Source organism: Nothobranchius furzeri, chromosome 18 (genome assembly GCF_043380555.1).
Source record: "Nothobranchius furzeri strain GRZ-AD chromosome 18, NfurGRZ-RIMD1, whole genome shotgun sequence".
NCBI classification, from domain to species: domain Eukaryota; kingdom Metazoa; phylum Chordata; class Actinopteri; order Cyprinodontiformes; family Nothobranchiidae; genus Nothobranchius; species Nothobranchius furzeri.
Window position 1 is genome coordinate 19,677,917 of NC_091758.1, and position 13,518 is coordinate 19,691,434.

The following is a 13,518-nucleotide window of genomic DNA, read 5'->3' on the forward strand; positions in this document are numbered from 1 at the left end:
CAGGAAATAAAGTGATTTTAGCAAAGCTCAAAGGCACAGTCAGTGACTACGTTTACATGCAGCCAATATCCGGGTTATGATCGGGTTAAGGTCGGTATTCGGGTTTCTGAGTTGATCAGAATAACCCGTTTACAAGCATAAATAGAAAGAGTTACCCCTAACTTGCATAACCAGATTTAAATGTGGACGTTGGGGTAGCGTCAGGACGTATGGACTACGTCAAGATGCAATATGCCTCATTTCCGGTTCTTCTTGTTCCAGTATCCGTGAAAACAACACGTTTCCCAGTTCGGAAGAGATAGCGACCGCGTTTGTTTGCGCTTTAGTTTCCTCGTCACTCCAAAAGTGTGGTGCTGTGCCGCGACTCGCCATGTTGCTCCCAACTTGTTGTTTACTTCCGGTGTTCTGGCGCATACAAGACGTCTCGCTACTCAAAAGACCAAGATTCCTTGCGAACAGAGCATGCGCAGGACACACGCTTTGATGGGGATATCCCGATATGCGTTTACACGACCAAACATTCGGGTTAGAAAAGGGTTACCCCAGGTGTAGTGACCGGGTTTTTAAAAACCCGATTATGAGCATATCCGGGTTTTTGGCGGCGTTTACATGGACCTGCGGAACCGGGTTATTGTGAATATTCGGGTTTTAAAAGGATTACTGGCTGCATGTAAACGCACTCACTTCAGCTGAAAATGTTTCACAGTGTGTCTTACTAAAAAGTGTGTACAGGGTTTATTATCAAATGACTTCCCCAGATGAGTAATTAAAATGTGAAAGAGATTAACAAACAAACAAACCCACAAACCCACAACTCCTTAAATTTAAATGATAAAGCTAGAATGAAATATTTAGGCAAATGTTTTTTATAGCAGACTTCAAATATTCATTTCTGTCTGATCTTGATTAGAAAAAAAAAAGAAAAAAAAAGGTCAGGCCTTATTCAATCATAGCCGTTTATACGGACTTTATTTTTAATAATTAGGCGTTTCACCCAGAAATCAAACAGCGCCTGAGCATCTTTAAATGATTCTCTTGTCTTATCAACACCCTAGAAATCTCTGTCAGGGATGAAGTCATGCGTGACTAGTAAACACCCCCAGTCCCACGTTGACAGCTGTGAAATACAACGAGTCACAGTCTGTCAAACCCAAAACAAACTTGCTTACGTCAGTCTCTGGCTGACTTTCCCTCCGGCTGTTTCGTAGCAAGTTGAGACTATGACAACGGTACTAAAACCCTCAATCTGGCTTTTTGGTTTCACCTGACTCATCATACCACTCCTGATGTAATATCCACAACTGAATATGTAAGACTTATTTGTGAATGCAAGGACAAAGCAAAATAAATAATTAAATCAAAGGCTGACTAATTTGTTATCCTCAGTTAAAAGAATGATCAAAAGTGTTACTTACATAATTTAAGAACAAAGTAGATTAAAGTTTCCTTTGTTTTAGGAGCAAAAATATTTTCAAATGGTCTTTACCAGAAAACGATTCAGAGCTGATAAGTTTCTACTAGACTGGCTATAGAGATGCATTTTATGGTCAGCTACAGTACTGTCTCTTAAAACCAACAAACACTAAATCCATTCACAGTTTCAATGTTTGATGTAGTCATAAGACGAGTTTCCATTTGGAATTGATTGAGAGAAGTGGAAATAGTGAACAAACATAATATTAGCATTAGCAATTACTTTTGTGATATTTCAAAACACCTGCACAAAAACAACATGCAACACTGTGACTGACTGATATTTCATCCACTTTTGCAACATTAATTTTCTTTTTCTCTCTTTGAACAACACCTCAGCTTCCTTTTAGTGCATCTCTCCATCGCTGGCACCAGCTGTATCTGAACACCAAAGGAGAAAACTTAAAATAAATGTTGTGATGGCAGGGACAAGTAAAGATAATGCAAGGAAATCTAAAGGAGGGGATGGCTGAAAAGAAACAGTTAAGTCGTGATGACCAAGGGTATGATATTTATTTTCTTGAAAGGGTCACAAGAGTTTATGTAAATTAATGCACATACCTACGGAGAAGAGATAAACAATGGACTGATATGCAACATTAACCATCACCAAACTGCCAGTGCAATGCCAACCACATCTTCACCAGGAAATCAGAGAGAAAGTGTCTGGAAGCAACAATTAACCCATAAAAGTTGTTTCCCAGCAGACAGCTTCGCTGGTATTTAATCTGCACAGAGCACGTTATTAGCACATCATATAACTGGGAAACACAGCTTAGTTATGAAGTTACTGTAAGGACTTGGCAATAGTGAACAACTTCTTTAAAATGACAATAGGAAATGTAGGAAATGTTTCTAAAGGGAACTTGGGCAACAGATTCGGTGACTTAACTCACACTAAACTTCAGATTTACAGATGATGAGAAAAGCAACTTCAGTTTGCAACGATCATTAAAAGATTTCCCCTTTTTGGATCAGCAAAAGAAAGTAAACGATTTGGCTGCATCTCTATAATGAAAACATTTCTGATATGACATGTGAAACCTGTCATCAAAGCTGCCTTACAAATGAAGCAAGGCACTCTGACCCTAAACCTGGTGGAAGTCTGCGAGGGAAAGATGTTTTGAAATCCCCTGAAGGAGCTCTGAGAAGGGTGTAGAGTGTAGTTGTACCTTTCGTAGAGCTTGCACGAAGAGGCCTTTCCATTTGTTACTGTTGTTGTCAAACGACAGGTCGTAGATTTGCTGGGGCTGCATTGCTTCAGCGGCTCCTGGCGTTGCCGTGATCCGGGCTGAACCGTCAGCATCGGCCCCGGATAGATAGTACTTATGGGTGGGTCAGTCCGTAGCAGCAGGCACGGTGGTAAAGTTTCACTGGTTTGTTTATAAATACCAAGGGTAAAGCCAAACAACACCGTAGGTCCAAAGTCAAGTCGCGTTTAACAACGAAAAATTAGCTAAAACAGAAAACAAGCACATGTAGCAATAAAGTTAACTCGCTAGCTTGATGGCTAACTCGGCTAGCCTGCTGCCGAGCCTGCTGTAAACACGGACCAGCAGCTAACTAAAAAGCTAACGGCTAATAACTATATTAGTCAGTATTAGACTTGTAACTTTTACTACAAAGGAAAAGCAGGCACGTTTGGGACAGTGTTACGTCAATAAATATAACCCTAACTTGTTGACAGTAATCTACAGCTACGATTTTTATGTGTTTTGCTATCAAAACACCTGTAACCTAAGTAAGCTAGCCGACCAGCTAACTACAGCTACAGGCTGCTGCTGGCCTTGGTGCGCTCCGAATTCTACGTTGCGGCACACGACCCGTTCAGCTCCAAAGAAGGCACACTTTTCCCTTCGCTGCTCGCTTTACACTTTGTCATCTTCTCCGCAGCCACCAGATGCTAAATCCGAAACACAATCCTCCCAAACAGTGAGCAGTCCCAAGGCATTTCGGTTGGCAGAGCAGCTTAAGTGTTTTTCGTTTGAGAAGTCGAAGATGTTCGCACCAACTCTGCTGCTTGTCTGCTGCGCGTACTGGTGAGTGCGCGCGCACGCTGCGTAAATTTACGTTTAACGGGACAGAAAACTCACACGCACACACACGTTTAGGCTCGTCTCATTGTAAACTAAAACGGGTACATAAAATACTAGTGAATTAAAATACATTAATGTTTGAACGGTTTCTGAGACGGGTGGGGCATATTAAACATTTACAAAAAATATCCACAGACGTGTTGTAATTATTTTATTACTATTAGAAACACTGACCAACTGGTTGTGATATTAACATGTAACAAGACAGATTTTGTGCATTTACCAACCATAAAAGCGTTTATTTGTGATTCTGCCCTCTGGTGGACAAACAGAATATCTGCTCGTTCCACGAATTCACAGTAAGCTTTGATTTTCATCTTAATCACATTTATTTAAACGTTTAGAGGCAAGAACGTCTCAAAATGCAGACACGTGTGCTATTTGAAAAATAAATATCTATGAAAAATACCCAAGCATTCATTTAACAATAAGAGTTATACCACAACAGAGGAAGATTTAAAATGTTCAAAATAGAATCAAATTACAGCAGTTCTGAGTGACAACAAAAGAAAAAAGCTTTAAAAACTTTTGAAATAGTTCAATTTAGTCTTTTTTTAAGGATACTACAATCTCAACAATCTAAATAAGATATTTCAAATTTAAAACAAATTCACATTCCATTAAATAAACAAATAACAACCAATGCCTTATTTGATTTTAACAATTTCTGCTAAAAGAATCTTATGAGCTTTATTTTTAGTAAGAAATGTAGTCCAAAAAATAAATAAGGTTTTTTCAGTGATGTGAGGGAGTAAACATGGTATGGCACTTAAGTGAGAGCAGTCTTTAAGGCCAGTCTGAGATTGGAGGCTTCTTTCTCCTCCCTGATCTTCTGTCTCTACAGTGTGAAGCGGTTCTCCACCTCATCTGCAATCATTTCAGCGATGGCGAGGGAGGAGGTGGCCGCTGGCGAAGGAGCGTTACGCACGTGGAGCACCCGGCTTCCGACATCTCCAACTCCTCCATCAAACACAAAGTCATCTACAAGGTTTCCGTCACGGTCCAGGGCCTGAGCTCGAACTCCCGTGGGACCCCTAAACAGAAAAAAAAACATATTACTAAATATCATCCAGTGACACTTATAAAGAATAAAAAAACTTGTAACTGAACATGACATAATACCTGAGAACATCCTTTAGGGACATCTCAGGGATGTACTTTTGCAGAATTTTAACTTGTGCACCAATAAATACTCCTCTATACATCTCTCCTACACCATAAGTTACATTCCTCATGATCAGCTTCTGGAGGCCTCTGCAGAGTAAACAAACAACCTCTGATCACCAACGCTACTAAAATTGCAGCACTGTATTTGTAATCGTCGTGATAACAAACCTGTAGGACAGCGCATCGGCGAAGTCCTGTGGGTTGAAGTCGTACATCTTGTAACCCTCTCTTTTGAAGGCGAGGACCGCATTGGGGCCGAGCCAAACATTTCCATCCATCCTGGGGGTGAAATGAACCCCGAGGAACGGGAAGCGAGGGTCGGGAACCTATTCCAGGATTTACAGAACCCATTTCCAGTTTAGTGCTTATGTCACTGACAGGTGAACAACATGGAGAAAACATGAACTAAATGCTTTGTAGTCCCACCTGAGATGACCTACAGAGATGTTTTAATTCAACAGCAGTCTGAGTAATTAAAATACAGCTTTATAGCAGGAATATCTGGACATGAAACTGGTTTACTCATCAGACTTCTGTGAAGTTTTTAACCCAGAAAACATCAGAAGATACTCCCTCTTCCACCAGAACCAGGCGTGTTCCACAAAGCTGAAGTTGGCTTCTGATTTGGTAAATGACTAAAGGGCGATTCCACCTCCGTTTTTACTAACCTGGACATTTTTAACCTTTACTTTGCATTTTATTCAGTTACTGGAAAACATCTCATTTGCTTTCCTGTAACATATGTCATATTTTCAAACTCTGCTATTCCTACTCGGAGCTATCACCTGTGTGCCGACACCACAAACACACACATACACACACACACACACACCTACAAAAAGGCTTACTTTTAAAAGGGTTTTGCTGCCTTTATTCATTATTAGATTAGCAGGAACAGAAAAATAAGAATTGCCAGAAGAAAGAGCAGCATCATAATATTTATGCACAAATGGAGGATTTGTCAATCTCTGACAAAAGCTGTTTAATGAAAGTTTAGAAGTTTGAAGAAGTAGCTGAATTTTTTTAAGACCCCTAACCCACAGACAAAGAAACATTTAGCCTGTTCAATGGGGTTTTGTTCATTGATTAAAAATGTTCAAGGTAGTGAAAAATTTGGTGGATTTGCCCTTTAAGATTGTTACTTTAAGAAAACAAGCTGGAGCTGGCCACGCCCACCCACCTCCTCTCAGGCTACTATAAGCTGAGAAGCTCCGATATCTGGGAGGGGCTCGGAGAACAGCTACTACACCTCCAGCAGTAGTCGTTCTCCCAGAGGAAAGAGGTGATTCTATTCTACTTTCCCTGATTGTGATGTCACAAAAAGGGGCTTTTTGAAACTGCTTGTTTTAAGAACGTAATTACCAAAACCAAAAAATGACAGAACAAGGATGGACAGGTTTTTTCATGTTTGGAGTGTTTACAGAGTCAATAGAGACCCACATGGCAGCACAACAATCGGCACAAGATGAGTTTTGCATAATATGTCCCCTTTAAATCCATCAAAGCATCAAATATGCAGAAAGCAGAGGTTACAGTTTGTTCTGCTCAAACCTCAGAAAACTTACAGGGTAGATGTTTCCTTTAACCAGATAGCGTTTCTCTGGCTTCAGGACCAAATAATCTCCCCTGAAGGGGACAATCCTCGGTTCCCGACTGCATCCAGATATCTGTGACAGGCGGTCTGAATACAGCCCCCCACAGGTCAGGACGTAACGGCACCGCACTTCGTTACCCTGTTAAAATGATACTGTGTAAAAACAGGTAATAAAAGAACGCAATTTAAAAGTTATGATTGTTTCTTACCTTTTTATCTCTGACTGTGATGGGATATTTCATCCCTGTAAAGAACAAAACAGCAAAAAATGAAAGAGCAGGCTAGAGTAAATAGACTTGGTTTTTTGCTAAATAAAGAACAAGGTGACATTTTTAAGCAGTTTCTTACCTTCGGAGCACCCGGATGGGCTCTCTTTGACTGTAGAAATGTCACTGACCTCATACTGAGTTACTACTGTGCCACCTGCCTCCTTAAAATCAGCGCTGTACTTGAGAGCAACCATCCTCCAGTCTACGATGCCAGTGTAGGGCGAATCCAAGGCCATTATCCCCTAAAGAGATGACACGATATCAGCCTCTCCTGACACGCCGTCTTCTGTTCAAACAGAACACAAAGTGTGTTTTACCCTGCAGTAAGGCTCTCGCTCCCGGATCCCCTTGGCGTCGACGATGTGGAGGTCACGTACATTGTTCTTCATGCCACGCTCGTACAGAGCTCTCAGTCTGGGAATCTCTTCCTGCTCCACGGCGACAATTAGCTGTGAGCGACGAGTTCAAGAGACAGCAGGAAGGTGATTTAGAGTGGCTTTATTCTACTACTGATGCATAATCAGTCACTTATGTTTGTGGTCACAAGAAGTCTCACAAACACAAATCTAGCAGATGTTTTCACATGGCTGGATCTGGGTTTCATCCAGTTGGTCAGCTGAATGCTAACCTGATGCAAACACAGGGTAAAATTAATCATATCTGGTTAAAGCGCTAAAGCAGACCTTCCCACATCGTTTATAGGGAATTCCCTTCTTTTCACAATACTCGTAGGCTAATGTTGCTCCCCGTACGCACAGCCGGGCCTTCAGCGAGCCTGGCGTGTAGTAGATCCCACTGTGGATGACTCCGCTGTTGTGCCCACTCTGGTGTACAGCTGAGTAGATGCAGAAATAGTTGAAAATCTGCATTAAGGCTTCAGATAATGTGTTTGATTTCATTTTCAATTATCGAAGATAAAAAAGCTCTCAGAAACAAAACATTTTGCTGAGAACCTTCTAAACTCACCAAGTTCTTTCTCTTTCTCCAGCAGGACAAAGCTGAGCGAAGGGTGTCGACGGATCAGCTCCCTGGCTGAGGCCAGGCCCACGATGCCAGCTCCGACGATGACCACGTCACAGGAGCTGAAACAGAGCTCAGAATTAAAGCGGCCACTTTAAATCAGTCCCTCTGCGTCGGAGAAGGCAGAACACGGATCCGTGTGTAACTGGGCAAGGCTTAATAGGAAAAAGACCTTTGACACTTAACCAAAGGCGAAACCTGCCACAACACAAACGTGGAAGTCAATCTGCAACTACAAAGTAACCTGAACGTAAATCCTTTACATCTTATTGTTTCCTAACTTCTGCATCTAGAGAGAGCTTGACCACGAAGGTCAAGGCTTGACCAACACATCCTCTGCCCTGGTCAGACCCAGAGCCTACCTGTGATGCATCACAGTGGTTAAACAATGACAACACCATAAATGTTTCATTTAGAGCTTCTATTTTAATATTTGTGCTCAGTCTAAAACCCATCAGAAGACCAGTTTGAAACATTTAATCTACCTTCTAATCTATATGACCCTGGATCTTTGACTGGTCCGGCTTCAGTGGATCAGTTATTTATTAATTTGCGCTTATAGGTTTTTGCTTTCCAGAAGCAAATCCGAACAAGGAAAATTAACTTTTACACAGAAAACACAAACAGAAAAGTTTGCGTGCATGTTTAAAGCCTCTCCGTTTCTTTGCAGCGCATACAAGGTTAAGTGTGAGCTTGTTGAGTATGAACATTATTAATAAACCAAATAAAAGGCCAAACTCTGCAGCAAAGCTAAACAACAGCACCTGTGTTGGAGCTGACGGGTTGCAACCCCCTTCAGCAGCTTCGAGTGCGCAGAACAAACGGCTCCGCTCAGAATTCGGTTCATTTTCACTCTGTGTAAAAAAAATAATAAAACACCTCACAGTTGTTTCTTCATGTTAAAAATGTCCGACCGACTTTCTGAGGCTCGAGTCGCTTTCCTTCTTGTGTTGTCAGCTGCGCATCCCGCTGATGTAGCCACAACTCCTCAGTTTGTAACAACGCTGACGCAGTTACGTTTAGCCAATGGATGACCACGTTTCGATCAAATGGCGAGGTTAAAGGTCAAAGTAATGGCGGCGGTCGAAACATAAACATTATTCTGTCCTGTTTGGTAAGAGACAAGTTAAACGTTTCATTGCATCTTTTTTTAGCCGTAGTTTGTCATTGGTATTAAATGACCTAATTTTGTCTAAATGTGTTTGTTTACCTCGCAGAGAAATGGGTCTGTTATCGCGGACAGTGGTGAGACCGCGGGAGTGGAGCCAGAGACACTTCTGGGGGTGGCTCAATGCTGTTTTCAACAAGTGAGACATCTTCCGGTGTTTCTACAGCTGTGCACAGACAGGCAGATCCAGGGTCAGATTCAAGCCGTGTAACTTATTAACGTCAATATTTATCCATTCATTCAAGTTTTAAAGCTCCAGTGTGATATTTTTACCAGTCTACTATCAAATCTTGTGTTTCTAGTTCACAAACTTGTCCTTTTTCACTAATATTTCTCACCAACATCAGTTCTAAATATTCCTTTCAACTTGAACTTATAAATTTTTAAATACATAAACTGTGGTCGATGCTCCATGGTCATCCACCATCTTAAAATACAGTAGCTGTTTAGGGACATACAAGCTCCACGTTACCTGTTTGGACTGTGACTGTAACCTGAAAGAACCAGCAGAGGGCAGCAATGCGCCCTGGAAGCATGGAGTCTGCTAATTCAGCTAAGAAATAGAAAAGAATAGCTACACCGTTGCTGTACTTGTTAGTTTGAATAAAAAACAATTAAATCAAAAGACACATAAAATTTGTCAGTTCGTCATCATGCACACACAAGGAAGTTGTTCAGACCCCCACCCGCTATTGTCTCTTGACTCCCAAACTCACCTCAAGTTGTTCACTTGTCTTAGTACCAGAACACCCAAACCGGTCCCAATGTGTCTGTTCCAAAGTCATTCTACTCAAGTGTCCTCTCTTCCCGCAGCCTGCCGTCTCTCCCAACACGCTCCAGCGCTCGTCCGCTAGCCAGTGGCTAAATCAGCGTTGTTTACTTTATCTCCACAACACTACTAACAGCGATGTAGTTCTCCACCTGTTGCAGAAACACTCCGACACAGAGAGGTTCTTCTCAAACGTTACCTTTAGACTTAGGTCTCCTTTTGCTGGTTATCCATGGAGTTTACACACAGCGTGTCCCCGGCTCTAGCTGTGGCTAACTAGTAGCTCATGACGCCCATCTCCACCATGCCAGCCGTAAGCCACGATTAGCTGGTGGTTAAGTCAACATTGTTTACTTGATGTCCACAGCGTGTCCCTGGCTCACCAACCCTCCTGAGCCAGCCGTGGCTAACGAACAGCCAGTGACTGATTGCACCATAGATTGCAGTGGCAGCCAGTATGTTTACATGGAGGCACCATGATCCACGTGAAACGGGTGTTGTGGGAAATTATGTTCCCCTGAAATATTCTGTTTCCATTAGGCAGTCAAGAGCAAAATTTTCCAAATTAACAGAACTTATTGTCTATTATGAGGACTAAACAACCTCAAACAAAAGATGGTTAAACTGAGTAGATTGCATCCTTTTACATAACTTTCAAAAATGATAAATAAGCTTGCTGCAAAAGGGTAAACAAGAATGTTTTTACTGTATCTTTTTTATTGTTTTTAGGAGGAAATATAGATAAAAAAATCACAAACATTACATCATTACATTACATTACATTATTTTCCCGTAAAATTTTATCACAAATGTTGTGAAAATAGCCAGAAGCGTGATTTACCGACACAGGGGACAGAATATTTCAGGGGACACAATTTCTCACAACACCTGACCTCCTGGCTTACGTCACTCCTCCGTGTGTGAATCGTGACCGCTTCAAGATCTAACAGAACTAGCTTGCTAGCTTCAGAACTGGTAGGTTGATAAACAGTCAAAATGATAAATGCTTTTTTCAAGAGGTCGAGCAGCTTGTTTTAAGCTTCGTGTGGGTTAGGCTAGACAGGTTAGACATTGATTATACGGTCAAACTCATGAGTGAGCCACCGTAGCTGCAATACTTTCTCGGAACTGCGTGGCGCTAAAGAGTCACATTTTTTCATCATGATTTTCACACAAAGGGCCTTTAACTTGTTGTTGTTGCTCAAATATTTTTAGTTTGAGGCTTTCCGCATGTGAAAAGAACACGGTGGCATCACAACTTGTTTTCTTCATATTTCGCTTCAAACGGGGTTTATACGTGTTTTTAACTGAAGTGGCCTTGAGCAAAATATGTCATCTAGTGTTTTTTTCTTCAGTCGAGGACACCTATTATATCCATAACCATCTAAATAGGTCTGTCCATCAGTCCATCCATTATTTAACCAGGAGAGACTCATGAGACTTTTTTTTACAAGACTGCTCTGAACAATAATAAAACAATTCAAACAAGAGATGAAACAACAAAGCATTGAACATCATGCATGTCATAAGATTGAAGATTAAGATTAAAGTCCCACAGTTGTCACACACACTGGTGGGAAAATTGTCCTTCACATTTGACCCATAAGTAGGTTCAATGGGGATGATTGTTTGTCACTTGCTTTTGAGATGACTTGTTGTGAATTGGTGCTACACAAATAAACTGAATTGAACTGAATAGTAGCAGCTTTGGTCAGAACTCAATATAATGTTATTTTTTGACAATGTATTACAGTGAGATCCAAACATGTCTGTGTCACTCTTTCTTTGGTTACTACTAGTTTTCCTTATGCAGGTGAAGGGCCCGTGCGCAGCAAGTTACACAGCCCTGCTTCTTCTTTCTTTCTTTTTTAATTATAAGTAATAATATCTGCAGCTTTTTAGTTACATCTATTTAAAAAGTCATAGATTAAAGTTATAAAGGTATTTAATACCATTTTTGCACTGCCACTAAGGTAACAAAGAGCTAATAACTGAAGACTTTGTTTTTAAAGATGGATCTCAGGTCTTTTGAAATGAAAATAAACAGAACTGTGTTGATGGGCCGTTGCCTTTTCTAATTCAGCTTTTACCTCCTATTTCCATTTCAAACATCACCGGTCGTATTTCATTCCCTATCCGACTTCTACTGCTTCTCCTCATACAGGGTGGATCATGAGAGGATCAAAGCTGTCGGTCCGGACCGAGCTGCAGCAGAGTGGCTGCTGAGGTGTGGTGCCAAAGTGAGGTTTGAAGGTTTTGAACGCTGGCATCATGACTACAACGGACTGCCAACGGGGCCTCTTGGCAGATACAAGATCCAGGCTATTGATGCCACCGAATCGTGCATCATGTACCGGGGCTTCGACTACCTGGGTCAGTGATACAGTCCTGAAAATATTCTGTTCTCGCTTCTCTACTCACTAGGATGTCGTGCACATTTTGTGTCTGTAAAGTTTACTTAGTAAAAAATCACACCAGATTAAGTAATATTTGAAAATATTATTTTCTGTACAGTTTGGTCTACAAACATGTTATCATTTGTTGCCTCTTTTGTATTTTTCAAGATTAAATGTGTTTTCATTCAATTTGAACATATTTTTTACCTATTTGTACATTGAGATCAGTCAAGAACAAAACATTAAGGATGAAAGGGATGTACGAAATATGAAAAAATAAGTTTTTTGTTTTTTAATTGCAAATGAGCACTGTTTGCATGAAACGCTGCGTGGATGTACCGGGATCCTCCACAGAGTCCACTCAAGAGTTTGCTGTAATTTAAAAAAGAAAAACAATGCAAGTGTTAGACTAGGACTCCTAAACGACTCAGTGTCGTCGTTATAGTATAAAATCAGGGATTCGGTATATTTCTGAATAAGCTTGACTGTTAGCTGCTGGTCTGAAAGTGGTTCTGCCAACACAAGGAGGCTTGAAAACAGACTTTGGTGTGAAGAAAATCACTGATTCTATTAAGTAAGTGCTGCTGTTATTCTATCCATAGATGGATTAAAGCATGTGGAAGAAATTAAACTCAAAAAGTGCATCTACATTGAGGACACATGCTTGGAGAGACTGAGCTCAGTGGAAAACCTCCAGCAGAGCCTGTACATGATGGAGGTGGTCTCCTGTGGGAACGTGACTGATAAGGGCCTCATCGCCCTGCACAAGCTCAGGTGTGTTTTGTTAACCTTTCATTCACGTCTTTGGTAAATCAAAGAGGTCACATGAGTCGTGTAGTAATGAGATCTCACACTCCCCACCCCCCAGGAACCTGGAGTACCTGTTTCTCTCTGATCTTCCTGGAGTCAAAGACAAGCAGGTGACTGTTGACAGACTGCAGACGGCTCTTCCACGTCTGGACATAACGCTGGATCTGGACTGACCGTGGAGAAGATTCCTGCTCTTACGTGTGCATTTTAGTCCTCAAACTCATCCGACTCTCACAGTTCTGGACAACCCACAACATGAACTGATTTTCAGAATAAAAGCATTAGGCTGGAAAAGCAGCCAGGACATTTTCCTTTAAAGAAACAGCACTACTCATTAATGCTGACGCCAGATCTCTTTGACATTTTCTCTTTTATTTAAAGTTATTCCATAATGAGCGTACATAGAACCGTGTGTGAAAATGTTTAGGACCTAAATCTTTTCTTATTTATATAAGTTTGGCAATTTTTTGAAGGCCAACAGAAGTTTGAGGACATCCTTTGCACCAAAGTTCCAGATTCAGACAACATGTGATTATTATTATTACTGCTGACAAACGCGAGTAACGGTGGGTGAAATGAGTGGAATAATGCAGTCATATCAATAAATATTATTTTCAAAAATGCTCATGAGCCGTTAAAAGTTTGTATCCTACATAATTTAACAAAACATTAAAGTTTCTACTAAAAACATGTCACCTTAACAGAGTCTATCGTTATATAAAAACACATTTGGCAAACCAGGCAAGGCAGTAAGTG

The 13,518-nt window shown here is 41.0% G+C and overlaps 3 protein-coding genes across 4 annotated transcripts in view; 1 reads left to right on the forward strand and 2 right to left on the reverse strand.

The window, feature by feature from the left end:
* The window catches only part of sos2 (son of sevenless homolog 2 (Drosophila)), a 40,209-nt gene extending 37,259 nt beyond the window's left edge, over positions 1 to 2,950 (reverse strand). Inside the window, exon 1 of the mRNA XM_015969166.3 lies at positions 2,646 to 2,950. Coding sequence (XP_015824652.1) covers positions 2,646 to 2,729 — 84 coding nt within the window. The 5' untranslated portion in view covers positions 2,730 to 2,950. The remainder of the gene's footprint in view (positions 1 to 2,645) is intronic.
* Positions 2,951 to 3,707: 757 nt separating this feature from the next.
* On the reverse strand, positions 3,708 to 8,611 carry l2hgdh (L-2-hydroxyglutarate dehydrogenase). Its single transcript, XM_015969196.3, has 10 exons — positions 8,384 to 8,611; positions 7,566 to 7,681; positions 7,283 to 7,434; positions 6,917 to 7,048; positions 6,679 to 6,841; positions 6,540 to 6,574; positions 6,302 to 6,469; positions 4,905 to 5,062; positions 4,692 to 4,823; positions 3,708 to 4,603 (listed from the first exon to the last, which is right to left on the reverse strand). The coding sequence occupies exons 1-10, from the start codon at positions 8,464 to 8,466 to the stop codon at positions 4,408 to 4,410; spliced, it is 1,335 nt and encodes a 444-aa protein (XP_015824682.3). The 5' UTR covers positions 8,467 to 8,611; the 3' UTR covers positions 3,708 to 4,407.
* Positions 8,612 to 8,647: 36 nt separating this feature from the next.
* On the forward strand, positions 8,648 to 13,385 carry dmac2l (distal membrane arm assembly component 2 like). 2 transcript variants are annotated; one of them, XM_054741806.2, is made up of 5 exons: positions 8,648 to 8,733; positions 8,837 to 8,978; positions 11,721 to 11,929; positions 12,555 to 12,726; positions 12,821 to 13,385. In XM_054741806.2, the coding sequence occupies exons 2-5, from the start codon at positions 8,911 to 8,913 to the stop codon at positions 12,933 to 12,935; spliced, it is 564 nt and encodes a 187-aa protein (XP_054597781.1). In that variant the 5' UTR covers positions 8,648 to 8,733; positions 8,837 to 8,910; the 3' UTR covers positions 12,936 to 13,385. The 2 variants fall into 2 exon arrangements, with proteins under 2 accessions (XP_054597781.1, XP_015824701.3); XM_015969215.3 differs by having other exon boundaries at positions 8,837 to 8,926.
* The last annotated feature ends 133 nt before the right edge of the window (positions 13,386 to 13,518 follow it).